Source organism: Equus przewalskii, chromosome 15, assembly GCF_037783145.1.
Source record: "Equus przewalskii isolate Varuska chromosome 15, EquPr2, whole genome shotgun sequence".
NCBI classification, from domain to species: Eukaryota; Metazoa; Chordata; class Mammalia; order Perissodactyla; family Equidae; genus Equus; species Equus przewalskii.
Window position 1 is genome coordinate 78,808,416 of NC_091845.1, and position 23,771 is coordinate 78,832,186.

At 42.7% G+C, this 23,771-nt stretch overlaps 1 protein-coding gene and 1 long non-coding RNA gene across 6 annotated transcripts in view; one reads left to right on the top strand and one right to left on the bottom strand.

Moving 5' to 3' along the window:
- Positions 1-23,771, bottom strand: part of SLC9A9 (solute carrier family 9 member A9) — a 511,594-nt gene that overhangs the window by 102,596 nt on the left and 385,227 nt on the right. For 4 of the 5 annotated variants that reach the window (XR_011527598.1, XR_011527597.1, XM_008507627.2 and 1 more), the window contains exon 13: positions 6,523-6,574. Coding sequence is in view for 3 of the 5 variants with exons in the window: in XM_008507627.2 (XP_008505849.1) it covers positions 6,523-6,574 (52 nt within the window). In the remaining 2 variants the exon portion in view is untranslated. Of the gene's footprint in view, positions 1-6,518; positions 6,575-23,771 lie in introns of all 5 variants that reach the window. The other variant, XM_070577585.1, reaches the window with a different exon arrangement.
- LOC139076220 (uncharacterized) lies at positions 8,333-15,036 on the top strand. The gene is made up of 3 exons (XR_011527601.1): positions 8,333-8,501; positions 12,717-12,854; positions 13,884-15,036. It is a non-coding gene; the product is annotated as an uncharacterized lncRNA (long non-coding RNA).

Below are 23,771 nucleotides of genomic sequence, written 5' to 3' on the forward strand. Positions count from 1 at the left end.
TCATTTTTATCATCATTTAGTTAGTGTGCTAACTCTTTTATATACATGTACACACATGTACCCACGCACACACATCCTAATGGAAAATGCACACACATCCTAATGGAACAAGAAGATTCCAGCTCATGCCATCCCCTAGTGACAGCACCCCCGAATCACAAACACCACAGCACAGATAAGTCTTACATTTAGACTTGTGATTTGAGTATATACTATTATGTATTTTTCTGAAAACAAAATACAACAAAACAATGTTTCCCCCTACAAAATTACTTCCAAAATTTATAATGGCTGGTCATGAGAGAGTAACTAGTATCGTAAATATATGATAGAATTCAAGTATTGGTTAACAGACAGCAAAGGACTGTGAACTCCAAGAGAAGGAAAACAAATGAGGTGAGCCCTATATTCTCCTTGACCTTCTGTCTAGAGGCCCCGCCCAGTTGTAGAGCAAGGAGGTGGGGTCCAAGCAGAAAGCAGCAGTCTCTCTGAGTTAAGGAACAAGAGATGGGAGCTTGGCGGTTGCTGAAGGGGCTGGAGTTTTGTTGTTGTTCTCTTGGGCAAGTTACTTTCATTCTTTGAACTTCAACTTTATCATTTATAAAATGGGGGTTATAATAGGTATCTTGATTGGTCAAGGTAAAGACTAAGTGTGATTTTATATAGGGCAGCTAATGTATAAAAAAACGCTCACTAAATTGTAGTTGCCATCTTCCTCCACTTCCTCTTCCTCATCGTTATTTCTGCTTTCTACAGCAGGTAATTGTAGAATCTTCAGGTAGGGCAAACATATGGAATTTAGCCATAAGTAGTAGAAAGTTAGTAAGGAGGGCATATACTTTTGGATGTATAAGCCATGAGTAAGTATAACCAAAAAATTCAATGTTGGCCAAGGGAAAACCCGAGATATTTGCTCATTTTATTTTTCTCAAAATACTATTAGTTGTAACGTAAGATAAAAAACCCTCATCTAGTTTAGATCAATCCCAGAGCCTAGTATTCTATTTCTGAAATATTTGTGGGAGTGTAGTGTGGAATTTACATTCTATGAGGCCAACTCCAACAGCACAGGAGCAAGCAGGGAAAAATGTTGATCACTGTCAACTTGGGGGGATATATATGTGGGAATCTTTATTCTGTTTTCTGTAAGTTTATTAGGGATATTTGAAAATATTCACAAGGCAAAGTAAATTTTATTTAATGACTAGATGACCCTACCATCTGTTAATTAATCTCTTCCCTTCCTGAACCTACTTACATTTCCAGGCTTCGCAGCTCTAGATGACTCTGAGGAAAAGGATCAATTGTGCAGAAGAACAAATACGTTCGTCCTTCTGCAGCGGAGCTCTTTCAGATTTTAGGGCATTCCAGGTTACAGTTTTCTGAGAGCTGGCAAACAAGTCTTCGTCCACCTTACTCACGCCCTTCATGTGTTTACAGTCACTTCCTGTCTCCCTCCTCAGTGCTGGTCTTTCTGGACCAGCTGGAGAAATCCTCATCCTTTTAATCTCTCTGTTCAGTTATTAACATTGCTCTTCTCTGGGCTTTTCTCAGCCCTGCTCTGACTTTCTAGAGCTGCAGTGACCAGAACTGATCCACCCAGGTTACATACAAGCATAAATGATGACCTAAACCAGAATTTCAAGGAAGGGACTATTGGAAGCAAAGATAAAATTGGAAGTTAGCATTAAGAGAGCACACAGAGAAGCAAGCACAGCGTTAAAAATTAAAATTATGTTAGAAAAGATGAAAATTAACCTCATCGTAACAGTTGGCAGAGTGGAGATGGGAGAAAAATGCATTTTTAAAAAGGGTTGGTTCCATTGCTTCCAAGCTCCAAACCTTGAAGAATTTTTACCTCCATCATACGAAGAATAAAATAAAACTCAACACCACAGCCAATGGTCTGGCCCCTCTCTGTCTCTCACTTCATGTCCATCCGCTACCACCTTGCTTGCCTGGCTCCAGCCACACTGGCCTTCCTGTGCTCAGAGAGCACACCATAACCCATTGTGACCTGCAGTGCCCTCTGCCGGGACCGTTTGCCCCCAGATCCCCCATGGCTCGCTGCTACACATCGTTCAGGCCTCTGATCGAAGGCTGCTTCCGCAGAGAGACCTGCCCTGACCAGCCAATTGCCTCCCCTCCATTGTTCTCCATACCCTTCTCTGCTTTATTGTCATCATCCTCTGAACTGACAGTCTGTAGTTGTTTCCGTTTCTCATCAGTGTCCCCATTAGAGCACAAGCTCTGGGAGGGTGAAGACTTTGAGGTGGTGCCTGCATCCTCCTCCTCACACCTACATTAGTACCTGACCTGGGTGGGCTGTATGAATGAATGAATGAATGAATGAATACATGCATGCCAGTTAAGAGTGGAAGTCTGAAAAGGATAGGCACATGAAAAGATGTTCATCATCGCTGATCATCAGGGAAATGCAAATCAAAACTACATTAAGATATCACCTTGCACCTATTAGAATGACAAAAATAACTAAAACAAATAGTAACAAATGTCAGAGAGGTTGTGGAGAAAAAGGAACCCTCATACACTGCTGGTGGGAATGCAAACTGGTGCAGCCACTATGGAAAACAGTATGGAGATTCCTCAAAAAATTAAAAATAGAACTACCATATGATCCAGCTATTCCACTACTGGGTATCTATCCAGAGAGCTTGAAGCCAGCAATTCCAAAAGGCCTATGCACCCCAATGTTTATTGCAGCATTATTTACCAATAGCCAAGATGTGGAAGCAACCTAAGTGCCCATCAACAGATGATTGGATAAAGAAGATGTGATATATATATATATATATATATATATACACAATGGAATACTACTCAGCCGTAAAAAAGAACAAAATCGTCCCATTTGCAACAACATGGATTGACCTTGAGGGAATTATGTTAAGTGAAATAAGCCAGATAGAAAAGGACAATCTCTGTATGACTCCACTCATATGAGGAATTTAAACATGTGGACAAAGAGAACAGATTAGTGGCTACCAGGGGAAAAGGGGGGTGGGGGTGGGCACAAAGGGTGAAGGGGTGCACCTACAACACGACTGACAGACAATAATATACAACTGAAATTTCACAAGATTGTAACCTATCATTAACTCAATAAAAAAAATTAAAAAAAAAAAACAAGAGTGGAAGTCTGGAACCAGATTGTCTGGGGTTCAAATTCTGCCTCTTCCCGCTCTGTGTCCTTGTGCAAGTGACTTAACTTCTCTGTATACAGTTTCCTTGTTTGAAATATGGGGATAACAATAGTGCCTCTCAGAGGGCTATCTTGGAAACTAAGTGAGTTAGTAGAGATCAAGAGCTCAGAACAGTGTTACCAACAACAGTCAGTACGCAACAATATTAGGATGATCATGAAAAAATGGCAAAGAGGGAAAAATAGTGCAGCCCTTCTTGGGCGGCAGGAGTTTCTATTAAAAGATTAAGGCAGGTGTGGTGCTCCAGCCAGTCACTGTGTCTGTAATGTTGTGCTTCCGAGGACACAGAATCAATTACAAGGAAAATTTCCTATGGGGGGGTGGTGTCTGAGGTTTTTCTGTTTTTGATTTTTAACATTTAAGAGACAAAATTCTCCACTGCAATACCCTCCATTTCTCAAAGTAGCACATTTGCCTAGAGTACTTACTTAAGTTTAAAACCTGCCCATGGAACATGCTTTCTGAAGCTTCTGGGTCTGGTACAAGTAAGAATGTAATGCCATTCACAGTCTAAAGGTGTTACAAGGCAAAAAGGAAAATCGTGACGTTGCTGGTTAGTCTCAGCTACAAGTTCTTATTTCCTGAAGGATATTTTACTCTCCATAAACAGAGCAAGAGGAAATTCCTTTAAAAATATGTACATACCATTACATACGCTTATTATTGATTTTGAGAGTATATGATCAGTAATTGCCATCACTATTTGTGAAATCTTTAGCTTTTCGTAAGAATAGAGTATTTTTTTTTAGAGGTTGACTGATGCAAAGATTATCCTATTTGTTAACGCAAGTGCATGATAATAAATGCAAGCCAAGTGGAAACACGCAACCCTCCTAAGCATGAGTTTATGCTCCGTCGTCTGACAAAAAAAGCAATGCTGATATAAGCAAAGAGCTGTCAGGCGAAATGAGGGCAGAGAGGTTCCTGACACATGGTTTGGAAAGTACCAAAAACCCACCTCTGTCCAGGTTGAGCGGTAGCTGCGTGGACACTGTGGTTTGTAACCTCTGGCCCACGCCCACTGTTTCCTGTACTTGACACTGATGATAAGAATTATTCCAAGATGTGGAGAAAACCTCTTTCTGAAATGTAGCTGTCTCGGTAGTCAAAAATTACCAGGAATAAAAACACTTCCAGGATGCTTCTTAAAAATAAAATTATTTTGAAGCAGCAGCAGTTCGGCAGGAACCATGCAGATGATAACAAGGCTAGTTAGTTTGCATCTGGATGGCTCTGTAAGCATCCTCTCCAGGAAGGTCCGAGTGGGAGACGTCATGGCGGCCTGTGAAGTTTTGTACTGCTTGAGGAGAGAGTATGATTTTCCCCTCTAATGATAATAATCCAGTACCTTAGTGATTATTATTTCCTTTTCCCCCCTTTGGCTACCAGAAAGCTTACTTGTGGTTCAACTACAGTCAGTATACAGGAGCTTATGATCTGCTTGTTCATAATTCTTTTTACTTGTCTGGTTTTGACTTTCTGCTCCTACTAATTTTCTTTTGCTGATTTTTAAAATTCTTTAAAAAATATTTTGCTATTATTTCATTATATGTAGTGGTGTAAGCTGCTTCAAATCCTTCATAAGAGAAGACGGGTTTAACTAAATAAAGTTAGGTAGTTTTTATAAACAGAATTTCACTCGATTGTCATGACAACCTGGAGAAGTGGACATTACTCTCACTCACACTTTACAGATAAACAAAACGAGATTCAAAGATATGAAACCTTGCCCTAGATCCAAATACCATGTAGTTTTCACTGTACTATGTCATTTATCTAACAAAAAAATACTTTCTACTGGTTTCAGTTATTCAGATAAGAGTTATTACTGAATTAACAATGGTGTGAATGAGCTAAAATAAGATACATTTAAATTGGAAAAAGAATGAGTTAGGCTACTAGGTAATCTTACCCATAATTATACGTGATTGTAAAATATTAGGCAGTTATGGGAAGGTGAAGAGTTTTCTTTGATGAATTTTCTTATTCTATCTTTTCTCTTTTAAAGAAAAAGATGTAAGAGAAGGACAAAATTTAGATAAAAGTTTTGCTTGAAAGTAGGAGAATGGATTGGTTGACCTCTATGAGATGAAAATGCTTTGTAAGAATCAGCTACCACCAGCCCTTACTAACTTCTCATTACAGCCCACCAGGGTGAGGAGACCGGCTTTGATCCGCTTCCTAAGGTCACCAGGCTGGCCCTCATCCCCGTGCGCTGGCACCCCGCTGTCCTCATCCTGTAGTTAGGTGTGTTTTCTGCGCAATGAAGTCTGTGAAAATAGCCCCAGCCTGGCCTTGGAACACAAGTGACAAAAAAATTCAAAGTACATGTGAGCCAGGATCATCAGCAACTTAATTTTCCAGCACATAGTCTCTGTCCTTCTTGATGTCTGTGTGAACCGGGACAGCGGCAGCTCCTGCCCGGCAGCACCAACTAGCTGTGCCTTATTGACGGATTGCGGGGAAAAAACCCTGCACTCCAAGAGAGACGGGTCCTCTTCCAGTCCGGAGAAGATCATAACAATTCATTAAGCAACATTACTTATCCACAATGTGATTCTATCACGTCTGCGTGCTTGCAATTTCGCCGAAAGGTGCAACATTTCTACACAATTGTTTGTTTTTAGGGCTGAGTTAAAAACGACTAATGCAAAATTGCTGATGACGGATTCTACTCCAATGTTAGGCTCACGTCAGAGTTTGGAGAATACACTTCCCTTACTTGAGGGAACAGCACATTGTTCTAAACGAGTTTCCCTCAGGATTTTCAGGTCTCAGCAGATAACGGTTGCTCAGCTAAGTCAGGAATGGATCACCTAGACGGTTTTGCCTTGCTTTTGCAAATGTTCAATTTTCTGTATCCCTAGACCTGATAAATGAGAAGTCATGCAGGAGAAACGGGTCCATTTTTTGTGAGCCCAACACTCATCGGACGTGCATCGGGTTAGTTGCACTGAGCTCGCCGAGCTGGCCTGTTGCTGGGCAGGGATCTGAGCCCTAGGCTGCCTGATTCCGAGAGCTGTGCTCTTGCTCCTGCTCCCGCACTGCAGAGATTCCAGGCTTCCTACTGCCACAGAGGGGGCACGAGTGTATGCTAGTTCAAAGCACTTTAGATGTTACGCAAAGGTTATTGACACCCTGATTCCCATGTATTTTACAGCCATCTGATTTGTTTTATCTGTGGAGGCGAGCCCCTTTAGAACAGGCCCCTGGGCCACATGGTGGACAAGCTTGGAACACTGCATGGAACAGAACATTTCACATCTCTATACTCCATGCATTGGCTTCTTTGACTTGCCTGGTGTGAGGAGGGCCTCTCCTTCAGATCTTCATCCAGATCCACGCCAACTCTGTTAAAGAAAACAGAAAACTGTAAGGGCCTTGCTGCAGATGAGGCGAGACCGTCTTGTGCATCGGATCACCTGAACCAAACACAATACGAATCAGGTTTGGCAGAAAACCATCCTGCCTCTCCCGGAATCAAAAGAACTTCAAACAGATTCATGGCCAGTGAGCCCTTGCACAGCTGGGCCTCAGCACAGCTGGTGAGACGGAGCACCAACAGCTGCTCCTCGCTGCTGTTTTTCCCAACAAGGGCAGGAGCCTGAGATCCCGCGATAGGAGCCCTCAGGAAAAAGACCTCCACAGCCCAAGACAGGAAACCTGGAGGAAAGGCCACCTGCCACCCCTGCAGGACTCATTGACCAAACTGCTCCGGGAACGGGGGCAGGGGGTGGGGGTGCTCAGGCTGGAGCAGGATCCCAGAGACAGAAAAAACCGGTCCTTTGTCCACATGCTCTCCGAGGCTGCCTGGAGGGAGGATGCAGGCTTATGGGGCCTGAGGCTTACACAACTTGGGGGGCTCCGTTTAAGGAAATTAATACAAAAATACAAATAGGAAAAAATTATGAATGAAAGTGACTCTTTAGAAAGAAAAATAAACTACAAAACATTTCATAATTTTAAAATCTGGCAAGTGTAAAAGATATCTCAAAATCTATAAAACACTTAATATTCTAATGAATTAACTGCCTGACACATCTCTAAAAGAAGCTTCTCCTCTGTAAATGTTCCTGGCATACTTTGATACTCTCTTTAGATGATAATGATTTGAATGAGAGAACCGGAAGATAAGGAAGTCTTTCCTCCAGCAAGACTGATCAGACTATTGATAACGGGGAGTCATTCAAGCCTGCTTCCTCACACAGACACACCTGCCATGCGAGGTACTGGGGCCAGTTAACGCCCTCAAACCCAAAATTTCTGATAGATTTCATTTCGTGAGATTCTCATAAACAACGCACAGTGTGCTCATCAGTATATATGCTGCGTCACTGAGAATGTTACTGAATTTCCCTCTTGACGGGGCATCAATGAAAGCAGAACCCTCCACTTTGAATTTTACACATCTCCTGATTGAAAGAATTTTCCACAGACAGCTTCTGGCTCAGAGCAATTAAGCCTTGTTTTCCTCCACTAACCATGGACTTCTAAGACATGTCCATCTTTGATGCAGCCTTGTGGCGCTATTGCTATAAGCTGCTCCTGCACAGGGATGGCCAGCAGTGACCTGCCCACGCACAGAAGTGACTGCAGACCACACAAACCTATCCCACTATATATAAACTAAATGCATTCCCAGTTCTGCTTCCCCTTTGTCGGACCCCCCAAATGCTCAAAGCCACTCCAGGGCCAACTGACCAGAGGAGACATATGACAGAGGGGAAGTTGTAGTGGAAAGAAACAGCCATCCAACCCCACTGCGGTTAAATATATTCCTTTTGCAAATCTTACAAAAACACAGGACCATGGGAACACGATGCTGGGGCTCTTCCCAGGGCCTTGGAAGGCCCAGAGCAAGTGAGGGGCCTGGAGCTTGAACTTCCTCTGCTCCGGACAGTGGGCCTCTGCCTGCGGTGGGGCCGGGTCGGGGGCAAGGGGGTGGGGGGGGGGGCGCCCAGACACCTGGCTCAGGCTCCACCAGGGCCTTTCCTGGGAACGCACAATTTCTAGAGCTTTAGAGTCTTTCCTTGGGCTCCTGCTCCTGTAAACACTTCTTCAGGCCCCTCGTAGTTGTAGTTCTGTTCTCTGGTGGGGGAAGGGAAGGCAGGAGACCCGTCAGCGTGTCAAAGGAAAGTGGCAGCAGTGGAGAGGCAGCTGCTTAAAATACCTCTGATTCTTGGACACTGGGTGTCCTCTGGGCGGAAGAGCCCGTCGCTCTAACCCTGGGGTTGGAGTGGGTAGCCAGTCATTGCGTGCTGAACTTTTGGCCCTCAGGTAACTGGGAAGGGGCTCTGTGGGGACTAACCTTTGATTCCTTAGAGTAGAAAGAGCTATTTGATCTATTTCACTGAAGTTGGAGGGTGAGAAGGAAGGGAGGAGGGAGGGAAAGGAGGAGGGGGAGGAAAGAGAAAAAGAGAGAGGGTAGGGAGGGGGAGAAGGTGGCAGGGAGGAGAATAAGAAGGGGAAGTGAAGGGGGGAGGGAGGCTGGAAGGATGCAGGAGGTGAGAGGAGGAAGGAAAGGAGGAAGCAGTAGGGGAGAGAGAGTGGAGGGGGAGTTAAGGCCCAGCCTCCCAAGGTGGGTCCAGGCAGTGACCTTGGTGTGCCACTGGCCTGAGTCCAGATCCTGTGAACAATGGGGTCCAAGAGTTGAGGCCCCCAGCCCCCTCTCTCAGGAGCTGGGCCACCCTCAAGCCTCGGGTGAAGCTGAGCGCACCAGCTGACGCTGGCAGCCCCTAGGAGCCTCTGTTACTGGGTGAGCCTAGATCCGCCCCTCCCCCCACCAGGGGCTACCGGGCACCTTGGAGGCCGTGAATTGAACTGAGGGTCCAGAAGTAGCTGCATCTGTTTAGAGCCTTTTTCTAGTTATCTGTGTAGAAAACTGGCGAGAACAGAAATCAGGTTTCACAAGCCACCCTACGTTTAAAGTTTGAGGCAGTAGTGAGGTTTTCCACTAAAATTTAAGCTTTCCTCCCCAGCAGCGATCAAAGCAAACGTTTCTAGTTTCAATTATTCCAGCAGCCAGATGGAGCTGAGCAATGACGGCAGCGGATTAGGTTCTTCAGTTTTGTGCGGGACTCCGTGAAAAGTACCTCGGAGGCCTGAACGTGATGCTGCTCTACTGGGAGCAAACACGTGCCTCCTCCCTCCTCCGTCTCAGGAAGGTTGGGGTCTGCTCCTGGGGCCGGGTTTGCAGCCTGCTTGGCCTGGAGCAGACTAAACATCTCAAGCGGCTTGAGGAAAGAGAAACCCTGTGAAAGTTATTTCCCTTCTGGGGCAGCTGGGGTGAACAAAACAGACGTAGTCCCTGCCCTCACAGGGCATACGATTTGGCAGATCTAATTAGAAAAGTCTAAAAAAAAAACGTGTTCTAGTTTAAGCGCTATGAAGGAAAGGCACATAAAAACGATGCCTCCTTCACTTATGATTTTAGCTCCTTTTGATAAAAATCTTGCTGAGATCTGGCTCCCTGCCTTAAACAGAGTGTGATGGGGATACCTTGCTCATTACTCGAGGTCTCAGTATCACCACCGGCCCCATAAAATCTCACCGTTGCCGTGTTATAATGACTTCTTGGACGTACACGAGCCTCTTCAGGCCCACATTAAATGGTCCCCGGCTGCTATGCTTTTTCTTTCTGAAATTCCTGTATCTGCCAGTTAGATGGCCTTGCTTTCTTGCCTGCAACGATTGTTGCATGTTCTCTCTATGTGTCCCCGCTTTTAATTCAGTATGGGACCGATAACCTCATAGTCGAATTTAATACTTTTTTTCTTTTCAAGTTTATAATACACACACATACACACAACAAAATAATAAAATTGAAATCTTATAGAAGGGCTTACAAGAAAACGCAGTTGTTCTCTGCCCCACCTCCCCCGCACACCCCCAGGGCAACTCCCCATGCCTCTGAGGGCCACTTTCTGCCTTTTCTCGATTGTGATACAGAAACTGATATCAGCATGCATGGCACATTCACGCAGCACCCCCAGGGTTAAGCCAACATGCCAGCTGCATCTGTATCTCTTACTCTCCTCTTTAAGAAAGCAAGTCAGAATGTGAAAGTGACATTCTTTTAGGGTTAACCTTGAATCCACTCACTTCTATGCATGAAAGATCATTTACACACTATGGGTTCTTGAGAGATTATTAGAAAGAAGACACGATGTCATCCGGCTTGTGGTGCCATGTGTGTATACAGCAGCGCCTAGGTGAGATCACAGGCGGATGGGATGAAGTCCAAGCTCTGTGTTATCCAAGGCTCTTAGCACCTTCCCCACAGCATACAGCCACGCTTTCTGCTCGTCTGATCCGCACACAGTGTGCCAGGGTTGGAACTGCACCTGTCTGTGTTTCTGAGCCCAGTACTCAGTATGGTCCCCGAGCTCTGGCCCTGCTCGGATCTGTCAGTGCCTCTCTCATCAACTGAAACCCCTCCCTCCAAACTCCAGCTGGTGATCTGGGCCATCCTGGCCAGTACTGGGCACCTGGGATGCCCAGCCACCTTTCCTGAACTTCCCACTAATGCCCTCCTCTTCTGATCACCACGTGGACCACCCATCTTGTTGCCCTAACTTGGTTCAGATCCCCCATCACTTAAAGTTCTTGCTGACTTGGACTGCAAGTAGCTGTACACCTCCAACTCTGTTCTCTGCTCCAGACCTGGCCCTGATGTGGCACCTGTGATCACCCTGCTCTGGCCATGGCGCCCCAGGCCTCCTCTGTGTTCACCGGTCTGACTGTACCCAGCCGTGCAGGGCAAGCCTGTGCTCTTCACCGTATTGCAGCTCTAGCTGGCATCCCAGGACTCAGGACCACCCTGCGGTTGTTGAGGGCTCGGGCAAAGGCAGCTGTGAAGAGCCGCTCACTGCTGTGTGACTGCATCACTCACTGTGCCTCAGTTTCCTTGTTAGTACAGTGAGGATAAAAACAGAACCTGCCTCCCGGGTTGTGGTGAGGATGAAACAAGGAAATACTTGTAAAGCGGACAGCTTAGGAACTGGTACCTAGTAAGCTCTCAGGAAGTATTAGCAGTTATTGTCCATGTTATTATTTTTATCATTATCAGTGCTTTTTTTTTGTTTAACAGTGGGCCCAGAGCTCGGTCCTGCCATGCTCACCGCTCACTGAGGTCAGAGAGCAATTTTCCTAGTCCTCAGATCTGCACTAGGCAACAGTAACAGCTACAACTGGGCCACAGGGAGTGGCCAGTGTATGGCAGAGATTTCTGATTTCATAGGAAAATGTCATTTCTGTTGAAGGAGGGCTAAGCTTCCTAGAGTGGAATTTATTTACAATTTACTGGTAGGCTAGCGGGGTGAGAGGGCAACAAAGAAGGAAAGGAAAGTGTCTGAGGAAGGACAAGAGAGGGATTGGGTAGAACTGATCAGAAAGAGAGCACAGAGAAGGAAGGGGGAGAGGAAACACGCATTTGCGTAAGGAACAGGCGCAGCTGGTGCATAAGTCGTTATAAAGGGGCCTGCGGCCTTAGAAGGGGAAGCCAAGGGCGGATGGATGAACAACCACACAGCCCAAGAAAACTTCTAAAAATATAGAGAAATGATGAACCAGCAAAGGATTAAAAAGCAACTAAAAAAGCTGGTTAAAATTTTATACTGGGTTTTGCATTCTTGATGTACCTTTTAATTTTAAGCAAGTTGGGCGCTTCCTCTGCGGTATTCAAATGAAAATGGAAGCGAGCTCTGCACACACTGCCAGCTGTGCCCCGGAGCAGCTCGTTCCAGGGTCCTTGTTCACAGCGAGCGGCCAGCTCCATTTTAGAGCAAAGCACTCTGTTCACCATAACGCACCCCCTTCCATCGCACCTCCATTCTTGCGTGAGTGTTATTAGACTTATTGAAACCTCAGGATGCTCCCATATCCAATCACGGCCAGAAAGAACGCTCCAAAGGTGGGTTTTTCTTAGAGGGGAAGCAAGATAAGTAACTAACAAAAGGCTCACTTCTCCCATTAAAGCTAACGAAATCCATTCTGATCCTTATCACTTAGCACCTCCGGAAAGGCACGGAAATACTGCTAGGGCTTAGTCTCATTGTGTGAGTTCCAATAGTCTTAGGTGCGGTTTGGGTTCTTTCAAGCCCCTGCTGACAGGGGCTGGGTGGTGGCGGAGGAGAAACCATTTCTTCTAAGAACTGTATTTGATGGCCACGTGTAAAAAATGACATTTTCAGTAAAGGAAGAGTGACTGGATATTGAGCACACAAATACAGCAAGACAATGGAGGAGTTTGAAACTCACCCGCTGAGGTTGGGGACTGTCGTGTAGCCTTGAGAACATCACACAGGGACCCAAATCTGGTACTTCACCCCACCCCCACCCCATAGGATTCGAATGAATATCAGTGGAGCTTGAGTATGACCAAAATTAATCGGAAATAATTAATCATTCAAATATTTTAAATTTGTGTTGGGGAAATGAGAAAATGAACTATAGTAAGCTGAAAAACTCCCCTCGTTTTATTCGTTATTTCAGTGTGGTGCAGTAGCTAAGAGCTGGGACCCTGGATCCGGGCTGGACGGGTTCAAATCTCACTTCTATCACCGACTGCATTTGTAACTTCGGGACAAATTACTCAGCCTCTAAACCTCAGTTTTCTCAACTATTGATGGGGTAAGTAATATGTGGTTAGACAGTGAGGGTTATGCATGTTGAGGTGGGCAGAGTTGTTTTAGGTGAGATCAGAAAGTAATTTGAGGCCAAATTATACAGGATCTTGAATGCTAAGCTTAGGAAAGTGTGTGCGTGTGCTTTTTTCCCCCTGTAGCAGTAGGAGTTGAAATAATTAGATTTACACTCTAGAAAAATCACTAGTGGCAAAATTGTGATATTAAGAAACTGGAGGCGTGGTGGGCATTTAGTAGACTACTGCAATAGTCCAATCAAGATGCCATTAGAGTCTAAACTAAGATAGCAGTGGTGGAGAAGAGATAGATTTGAGAGATGTGCACGTGGAAGGGTAGTGGTTGTGGACAGACCGACTGTAAAGTGAAGGAGAGGCAAGTACTGAGATGTTTCTGAGTTTCTACTCAGGACATCTGAATGGTTCACCCCTGCCGGTAACCATATTACAAGAGAAATATGTGTGGGAATCTTCGCGAGCTCCATCCTATTAGGAAGATGGGCCGGAAGCTCAGGGTCAGTGGAGTCTGAGCATTTCTATTATGAGTATAGCAAGGTCAGTTCTCTACAGTCTTATCAGCTCAAGAAAAACAGCCCCTCCTCCTTAAGAGCTTTGGCTATTTGCTTGTCTGAAGTGAAGGTTGAGACCAAACAATAAAGTCCAAGGAATGAAGGAAGGATAATGGGTGTTTCAAGGCCAAGACCCACGGACTGGGAGCCTTCCCGGAAGCTGGAGAAGGATGTGTCCCATTCAGTATTTGAAGACAGTCCAGCATCTTATTTAAGAAGGGCTACAGAGAGACTGGCAGGAAAGAGGCTTAGCAGAGTAATTTACCATGATCTTGGGAGAGTGGTGAACATTTTCTGGAAGAAGGCTGTGGCAGTAGATACAGGAAAATTTCAGTTTGGGTTCATTGGCACTATACGGGACAGCAGCACATTGGGGTTACTCAAATACAGTCAATGTGGGCTCAATATCAGGAAAAGCAACAGTCCTCCCGTTTCTTGTTTGCTTTCAAGCGAAGGATGATGGCTCACATCAGCGGCGTGAGAGTGAGTCCCTTGATCAGCGACTGGGTAGATGATGCTACACCTCTATGAGAAGACTGGTTTTAGGGCACAAAGGTAAATGTGTTACTCAGAGGCAACTCTGATTTTGAATCCGGGGAGTGATAAGATGGCATATCTGCCAATGAAGTGAAGGAAGAAAGGGAGGTTTCATAATTTGGGGACCTGAAGCATGTGATGTGCCTGTGGACTCCCCTAGAAGAGGAAGATACAAGTCTGGGGATGCTGCTGAGGGTAGAGCCACTCCTCTGGGTTTCCATGAGTGCATGGACACACTGTCTTCTGTTGGTCTCCTGTATGCTCTGTTTGGTTACACTTTCCCACCCCTGGGACTTGGCTGATTACCAAACTGAAAATGGCTGGATCACAGGTTCATGTGACATTCCTGTCCTGGTATCCTGAGCCTTGCCACATGACGTTGTTTTTCTCCCACGAATTATGGATGTGGAACCGATTCCATGGGTCACTGTCAGGCTGATCAGACTAAAGAAAAGTCTAGTCTCTCTTTAACTCTTTGCTGACCCAGTTTACTGAAAATACTAAGTAACAACTAACAAGAGGCACGTAGCATAATCATCGAGTTAGACACCCTGACAAGTTGGTCCCATCATTTACTTGTATGACTACAGGCAAGAAGCTGTGCCTCAGTTTCCTTTTCCATAAAATGGAATATGAATAGTAACTATCTCACAGGGTTGTTTAGAGATAATGCATGTAAGGAGCTCGGCACAGGACTACACCCAGAAAGTGCTCAGGAGAAGTAGCTGCCGTTCTTGTGGTGGCCGTTGATGCTGTCTTTGCTACTTAGGGCCTTCTGAGTGAAGATGTGACTGTGACCATCTCCAGCATAAGAGTTCTGTTTTGCCCTTCCCTCATCTGATCCTAAAGTTGATTTTCCTTGCGACTTCTGGTTCAGCGGAGGCTTATTGACAGTAAAGACTAAGAAGAGTAGGTGTACTCTGGCTGTGGAGATGATGGGCCATGGGGCTGGTGTTTACAATCTCTGACAATGTAGGAATACATTTGGGAACACGTAAGTGTGCTGAAAACATTATGTTCTTTGAGAAATAAACACCAATAAACGAGCACATGTCTCAGACACAAATGCAGGTCTACACTCTGTTCTTTAAGTTTGGCAAAACTTCCCCTGAGTTTGGAGTGTTTAGTTCTGCCAAGATGTAAGCTAATTTCAGGCTACAGATAAGAGCCAATTAGAAACCAGATTGAGACTGAGTGTGCAGACTAATTTCTTTTGACCTAAGCCACACACACACTGACACCTTTTGGTGGGAAGACAGATGTAATAGCTTATCAAGATGGCTGGCCTTTCTTCCCTAAGTCTTCACTCTGGGTGCCCTGCCTGGGCAATTAGGGATTCATCAAAGCCACGTGCATGTCCCCAGAAAAACTATCCTTTCAAGTGCATTAGCTTGTTTAAATTCTAGTGTGTAACCAGGTGGGGCATCTTCGCCATGTCAAACTGAAGATGTTGTATGAGGAAAAAGAGAGAGTTTACTACCGAATATAAAGTGGTTGTAGGAGTCTGCTTTACATGTTGATGTGAGACCAAAAGTGGCAGAAAATAAATCCCAGACTGTCAGGGGTCTGAGTGAGAGTGGAAATCTTACAACCTGGAAACTCTCGTGGTGACTTCAGGGTCAAACAGACAGACTCCTGTGACAATATCAGAAGTGCACCCCCTCCTCCCACTCCAAACCATCCCAAGCGATAAGGGACTCCAGGTGGGGCTGTGGTCTAGCCCCAGCTCTCCATTCAGGAGCACTCTTGGCGTGCAGTGCGGGTCGGAAGGGCTATCTCAGAGCAAGTCTTCACATTGCTGCTCGTCGACGTGCCCAGGCTTCAGTGAGAAGGAGCCTGGATGGGAATGTGTTCTCTTGATGCAAGGAGCATGTTCTCCCCCTGAGAAATCACCCACAAAAGTCAAGAATGGACTTTGACACTGAGGGGAAAATACATAGAACATACATATAGTTATGGTTCATAAACTTCCTCTACGCAATCATCTGGGAGAAAAGTTGAACCAGTCAAAGTAAATGATGACCAGGAGACATTTATGTGAAATGACATCCTGGAAATAACCCTAAGAGGAGAACGACAAAACTTGGCAAAACTGATGGATGTTTACCCATAGCGCAACTGATGTGAAAGGTACAATTCCAATGGATGGCTCTGAACTGTCCATCCCCAAATGACTTCACCTGTTAGTAGGGCGGGTGATCTACAAGACGTTTTGAGAAAGCAATCTCCCCAAATCATGACTTTCTTTAACTTCTAACTCCTGAACTTCCTTAGCACAGGAGAAAGTGCTTCATTCCTCACTGAAAAGTAGACCTAAAGACAAGGACTTGGTAGAGGTAATATTTGGGCTTATATTCACACAAGGTACAAGTAACTGAATCAGACTTATTCCTGAGAGCAGAAAGAGGAAAACAAAAGCCCAAGGGCAAAGGGGCATCAAGGTATCGAGAGAGGGCACATGGAGCGTGGAAGGAAGGGAGGCAGAGGGTGAAAAGGCAGCTGGAGAGGTTTATCTAATAGTGGCAGCTAACATATATTGAGTGCTTATGGGGTGCTAGAATATGCGCTAGGTAATATTCATGTATTACTGAAAGCACATGGAGGTTGGGAAGAGGATCTGAAGTTATCACTGTAACACCATGTATTTTAGTAATTAAAGATAAAAAATGAAAGATTTATAACCCATTTCTTTAAGTTAGCCATTAAAAAGCACTTGCGACTGGGTTCTGTAATAATTTTGCACCAGTAAATCTGTTGCTCCTGGCTATCCATCACCAATATCCTGAAGACGGTACAGAATTATTAGCCACGTGGACTTAAAACATGAAAACATAGCCAAAGAAAATTGCTTCACCAACACTAATAAATCACCAAAATTGAAGTTAAAACAGCTTTGGGATAAATAATGGTTGCCAAAACCATTATTTAAGCCCACAATTGGAAATAGATTGTGATTCATAAGCCCTACAAACTAACTGAAATCTTACTCTCCTTTGGGGTGGTTAATACTTTGTAAGGCCATGTGATACTATTAATAATCAATACCCAGCTTTGTGATATACATATATTTACTTTTTTAATGAAAAAACTTCTTCCTTATTCCCAGAAGAGAGTTAAGTCAGAAATACCAGTGTTAATATGGTAGTATTTTTCTTTTTGCTAGAAATGAAACAGTATCTTAATTTTAAAAGGGAAACTGACAGGAAGAGATAATGGATAAGCTAGGAGGCTACTATTGCCTGACTCATCAAAAGAGAAGAAAATAATTTTAGTTCCTTGCTTAGAGGGATTTAAGCAAATCACTTGAAAAGTAATGTTTTTCTTTGGCCGAACAGTTGCCATTAGCGATGAAGCTGAGGCGCAAGCTTGCATGCAGGACTATGTTAAAACGAAATCAAATGTGTAAACTTCAAAAAGTAAAAGAATTCATGGTTAACGCTAGAATTACACTGAAGACTGAACCTTGATTCCAGAATCAAAGGGTTAAAATCAGGGGTGTGAGTCAAGAATTAATGAAAATGCCAGTGGGAAGAAGTTATCTTAAAGTAGATGAGAAAGAGGAAGATGAAAAGAATGGGTAAAAATCTGCTTTAAAACAGGTTTTCAAATGATCATGAAGACTAGAGAAAATGCACAGCATGGGAACAGAATTAGCATCAAATTGGTAGAAAATGAAATAATGAGAGTTAAGTGAATGCTCACAGCTAATGCAACATTCAGGATTCTTCAGTCTATCATTCCAGAAGATCATCATGAGAGCTTAAACAACTGTTGTCTAAGAACTGATATTTTTCCTGACACCACACTATCCAAGCCCTAAAAGTAAATATCAGCTAGGACAGATGGATGCTTTCATTCATTCCCTCTTCCCTCCCTCATTCATTCATTCCCTCTTCCCTCCCTCATTCATTCATTCATTCATTCATGAAATCCTGGTTGAGGACGCACCATTATCATTATTACATGCTAGATTTTGTGATAGATACAAGAAATGTGTTAAACCCAGATACATCCTCAAAGTACTTATGCTGAATTTCATCAAATCAAAGATGCCATCAATTATGAGGCACGCTATTACTTTAGGTACCCCTAAAAAGAAAAGTACTATCATAGTATTTCTGACACCATTGATTATAAGACACAGCTTGACTTCAGAAATGTTAAGGTGTCAAAAAATGTGCAGTTGGAATCAATGACACACCCACACAAAATGATCAAAATCCAGTCTTCGAGAACAATGCCAGACCATGAAGCACACTAGCCTCTGCACAGCTCATGTGTGAATAGTTTATTATCTGCCTGATCCTTGGGGAAAAAGCCCAAGGAGATGTTTTTAAATCTTTTAACAAATATTCTTCTTATGCTTACAGATTAAAAGGCGATACATCCCCTCTCTAAATTCTATTGCCAACAACTCTTAAGTCTCTGGGTGAAATCAGGGCTCGGATGAGGCGAGGCAAGCCAGGCAGCCTCTCTCCAGCTTGTGAATGTGCTGAGCCTTTGCCTGATCCTTAGATGACCCTCCTCAAATTTTGCATCCTAGTGCCTTGTTTGCCCACCCTTGGCCTGACCTTGGGTGAAATCACCTCACAATCGTTTTTGCTGCCCTGCCCCTGGATCTTTGGGAACTGTGTGACATTTTCCAGTTGCTCCTCTCTGTGCGCTCTCCTTCTTTCTCCACACTGTCCTGGGCTCCGGGTGCTCACAGTGTCAACAGCATCAACTGCACTCTCTTGCCCTCTGACTTCAGATTGGTTTTGGCCACAGGGAAGCACTGGCAGAATATTGGAAGGAGGGAGGAGAGCAAAAACAGGGTATTTATTCCTCAGGCTCCCACCCTGCCAGGGCACCATGGTGGTCTGTGTCCCTCTGCCGAAGCCTCAGCTCCTAATCGGCAGCCTTCTCTATCCAGCCACTCTCTCTGGGTGCTGGTCAATACCCTTCTCCCTGTCCTCTTGGGTAATGGGTAGTAACTGCTCTCCACTGATTCCAGCCCCGGGCTACTGCATGATCCCTTATTGGTCTGCTTAGATCAGCCCATATCTTTGTAAATATTCCCTTTATTAACTTTCTTTAAATGACTCAGTTTGAATGTACCACTTGTTTCCTGCCTGAAATTTTCTATAAAATATAGAAAGTTTCACATCTGTAGCACTCGGCTGCAGAAAGGTCTCACTTGAACTGGAAGCTTCAAGTTTATAGGCAATTGAAATTTCTTAAGGAACTCCTGAATATAATAAACAAATCTTAAACAGAGTTTTGTTTCCAGCCTGAAAAGTTAGAATTGTGTTTTTAACTGTTCTCTAGGGTGCCTGAATATTCATGCCCCACTTGACCTCAACTGCTCCAGCCCTGGGCTGGGGCAGGTTTCCACAGGCAATTCCTATATCGGTTTTGGCGTCTGCCAACTGCAGATGTTAGGAGTGTAAATCATACCATAGCACAGACACAGGAGGACCTACACAGGAGGAATGAAAGTGTTCTAGAACGGAATCCACTTATTACACCCAAAGACAAAATGTACTTTATTAATGCTCCAGCTTAAACTACTAAATTCTGTAGAAATATTGAGTTCTCAGAAGTCTTTCTAGACGCTGAAATTGTACTCTAATGAAGGAGTGAGGTGGATGTCACCAGGTCAGACTGAGCGTCTAGATCCTGCTGACCTTTCTCATGGTGAGCTTGGTGGCAACAGTTCACATCAGGCTCAGAAAGGACCTCAGACCATCTTGTCTCACCACATCATTTTAAAGATGAGAATGCGAAGACCCCTAGATTTTACTTGGCAGAAGTTACTTGGCAGAGGTCATTAGGTAGTAAAGTAATAGAACCAAATTTTAAACCAGTTTTTAAATTGAGGTTGTTTCCTTTCAACTTTGTAGGCTGCCTATCTTTAAAAAATACCCATGAATAATGATGGGGGAGATTATAAAATCTTTTTCATCCTTTGGTGAGAATGGACTTTTAGGAGAAGGGAAGATCAAAATGAAGAAATTAGTGGAAGGTACTTATTGCCAAAGATGTCAGTATACGGCAGTGGAGAGTGAATTTAAAATTTGAAAACAAGATGGGGGTAGTGTGGTGTCATGTGGTATTTCTCAAACTCTAGTAACTGACATAGCACCTGTGTGATTTTTTTATACAATTGAAAGCCACTTGTACAATTATTTCTTTAATAATTTTTCTTTAAATTAACTTTTCTTTTTTCCAGTCTGGGGCCTTGTTGTTAAGAACATGTGTTTATAATTGTTATATCTTCCTAATGAATTGACTCTTTTTATCATTATAAAAGAGCCTCTGGCAACGTGTGTCTGTGTGTACGTGTCACAGTCCATTTTATCTGCAATTAACATACTTCTCCAGTTCTCTTACAATTACTGTTTCCATGGTATGTTTTTTTCAATCTTTTGCCTTTTAGCCTATTTGTATCTTTGAATCTAGTTGTATCTTGTTTTCTATTTTTTTAAAATCTAGTTTGATAATCTCTGCCTTTTGATTAGATTGTTTAGTTCATTAACATTTAATGTTATTATTGATATAGTCAGATTTACTTCTGCCATTTTGCTATTTGCTTTCTTTATGTCTCATGTATTTTTTATTCCTCTGTTCTACTTTTACTGCCTTTTTTTGGTATTAAATGGATATTTTCTATGTACCATTTTAATTCCTTTAATGACTTTTTTCTTTTTTTGATGAAGAAGATTGGCCCTGAGCTAACATCTGTTGCCAATCTTCCTCTTTTTGCTTGAGGAAGATTGTCACTGAGCTAACATCTGTGCCAATCTTCCTCTGTTTTGTATGTGGGCTGCCACCTCAGCACGGCTTGATGAGCAGTGTGTAGGTCCATGCCTGGGATCCAAACCCCTTGAATTCTGGGTCACTGAAGCAGAGGGCACAAACTTAACTACTGCAGCTCTGGGCTGGCCCTTTCATTAATGACTTTTTAAATATTTTTTTTGAGTTATTTTCTTAGTGGTTGCTCTAGAGATTACAATACACATCTTAATTTATCAGACTCAACTTCAGATTTATACTAAATTAATTCCACAGAGGAATAGAAAATTTGTTCCACTCTATTCTCTTCCTCCTTCTTTGTACTATTAATGTGATATATATTACATCTATATATGTTACAAACCCACAAATATGGTGTTATAATTGTTGCTTTATATAATCTTATGTGTTTTTAAGAAACTAAGAAGAAAGCAGAAAAATATAATCATGACATTTTTTTTCTTTTTTTTATGAAGGAGATTGGCCCTGAGCTTGGCCCAGATTGGCCCTGGTGACATCTGTTGCCAATCTTCTTCTTTTTGCTTGAGGAAGATTGTCACTGAGCTAACATCTGTGCCAGTCTTCCTCTACTTTATGTGGGATGCTGCCACAGCGTGGCTTGACAAGAGGTGCTAGGTCTGCACCCAGGATCTGAAGCTGCAAACCCCTGGCTGACAAAGCAGAGCATACGCACTTAACCACTATGCCACCAGGCCAGCCTCCATAAGGTTTGTATATTCATCTTTTCATTTACCATTTCTGGTACTCTTCATTTCTTCTTGTGGACTCAAGTTACCATCTCATGTCACTTCCTTGCTTGCTTCCTTGTAGCTTCCTTCCTTCTTCTCCCCTTTGTATTGTCATTGTCAAATATATATCACTATATGTTACAGGCTCCACAATTCAATTTCATAGATATTGCTTTATCCTGTTGTTTTTGAATTAAGAGAAGAAAGGAAAAGAAATGTATAATTATGCTGTCTCTTATAGTTAATATATAATTCCTTTTGCCAGCACTTTTTGTTTCTCATATGGATTAAATTACAGTCTAGTGTCACTTATTTTCAGCTTGAAGAATTCCTTTAGTATTTTTTGTGAGGCAGGACTACTAGCTACAAATTCTTTCAGTCTTTGTTTATTTTGGAATGTCTTTAAGTTTTCTTCATTTTTGAAGGATATGGTGTTCTTGCTCAACAGTTTTTTCTTGAAGCATTTTAAATATGTTATCCACTACCATTTGGACTCCATTGTTTCTGATAAGAAGTCAGTTACTGGGGCTGGCCCCTTGGCTGAATGTTTAAGTTCATGCACTCTGCTCCAGCGGCCCAGGGTTTCACTGGTTTGGATCCTGGGCATGGACATGGCATCACTTATCAGGCCATGCTGGGGCGGTGTCCCACATAGCACAACCAGAGGTACTCTCAACTAGAATATACAGCTATGTACTGAGGGGCTTTGGGGAGAAGAAGATGAAGAAAAAAAGAAGATTGGTGACAGATTTTGGCTCAAGTGCCAATCTTTAAAAAAAAAGAGAAGTCAGCTGTTAATGTTATTGGGATTCTTTTCTATGTGATGACTCATTTTTCTCTACTGCTTTCAAGGTTTTCTCTTTGTCTCTGACTTTCAACATTTTGACTGTGATATGTCTAGATATGGCTCTTTTTTGGTTTTTCCTACTTGGAGTTCATTGAACTTGAATGTGTAGGTTAATGTTTCTCATCATATTTGAGAAATTTTCAACCATTATTTCTTTGAATATTTTTCCTTCACCATTCTTTCCTCTCCTTCTGGTGCTCTCATTATGTGCATGTTGGTGTGCTTAATGGTGTCTCAGAGGATCTGGTCATTTTTCCTCAATTTTTTCTTTTCTTTAGTTCTTCAGATTGTATAATTTCTAATAATCTATTAAGGTTGCTGATTCTTTCTTCTTCCACCTCAGATCTACAGTTGAACCCCTCTGGAGACTTTTCCATTTCAGCTATTGTACTTTTCAACTTAGGAATTTCCATCTGTTAATATAATTTCTATCTCCTTATTGATATTCCCTATCTGAGGATTCATTGTTATTATGCTTTCCTTTAATTCTTTAAACATGGTTTCAGTTAGTTGTTTGAACATATTTATCACAGCTACTTTGAAGTCCTTGTCTCCTTCATTTGGGGCCCCTCAAATGCCATTTATATTGCTTGGTTGTTGTTGTCTTCCTATGCAAAGGTCACTCTATCCTGTTTCTTTCCACGTTTCAACTGTTTTGTTGAAAACTGGACATTATGGATATATGTTGTAGCAATTCTGGATTCTGATTAGTCCCCTTTCCCACTCCCGAGACTTGTTAATGTTTCTATTTTTTTGGTTAGCTTTTTTAGAGTCTTGCCTGGACAAATGACCTGAGGTCTATTTCCATTTTGGAAGTTTGGCTCAACCGATATTTTACAAGCTTAGTTTATCTTAAGCAATATTATCTATGAAGTCATGGTTTAATATGCTAGCTATATATTTTAATACCCCCTTAAACCTCAGTACACCATCAGGATTCATTGAACTTAGTTTTAGTTTTTGAGTTTATTTTTTGAGTAGTTCTATTTGTAAGTGTTGATATTTCACCACTTTTTGAATTACTTCTTACAAGTCTACCAAAGCACAAAAAGAAATCTTACTTATTTAAAAAAATGAAATAATACTATTTTTTTCCTATAATTACCACAAAGGTCCATTAGATCTTTTAAAACATCTAAGATATATTATAAAATCTTAGTGATCTTATTTTTCATCTATCTTGAAAAGTTTTGCTGTTTTATCATCCTGGAAACTATTTCCTCATTACTCATTATTCCCAATGATGCTAAAAAATACTAAAATAATAAGAAAATAAGAAGACTGATAGGATCATCTAGGTACAATAGCGAAATGAGTCATCATTTTATCATCCTTCAGTTTTTTTATTATGTTGCCCAAAGTATTGCATCACTTGTCAAAAAAGTGTAAAAGAAGACAGGAGACACTCTCTTTCTAGTCTACTTTTAGCTT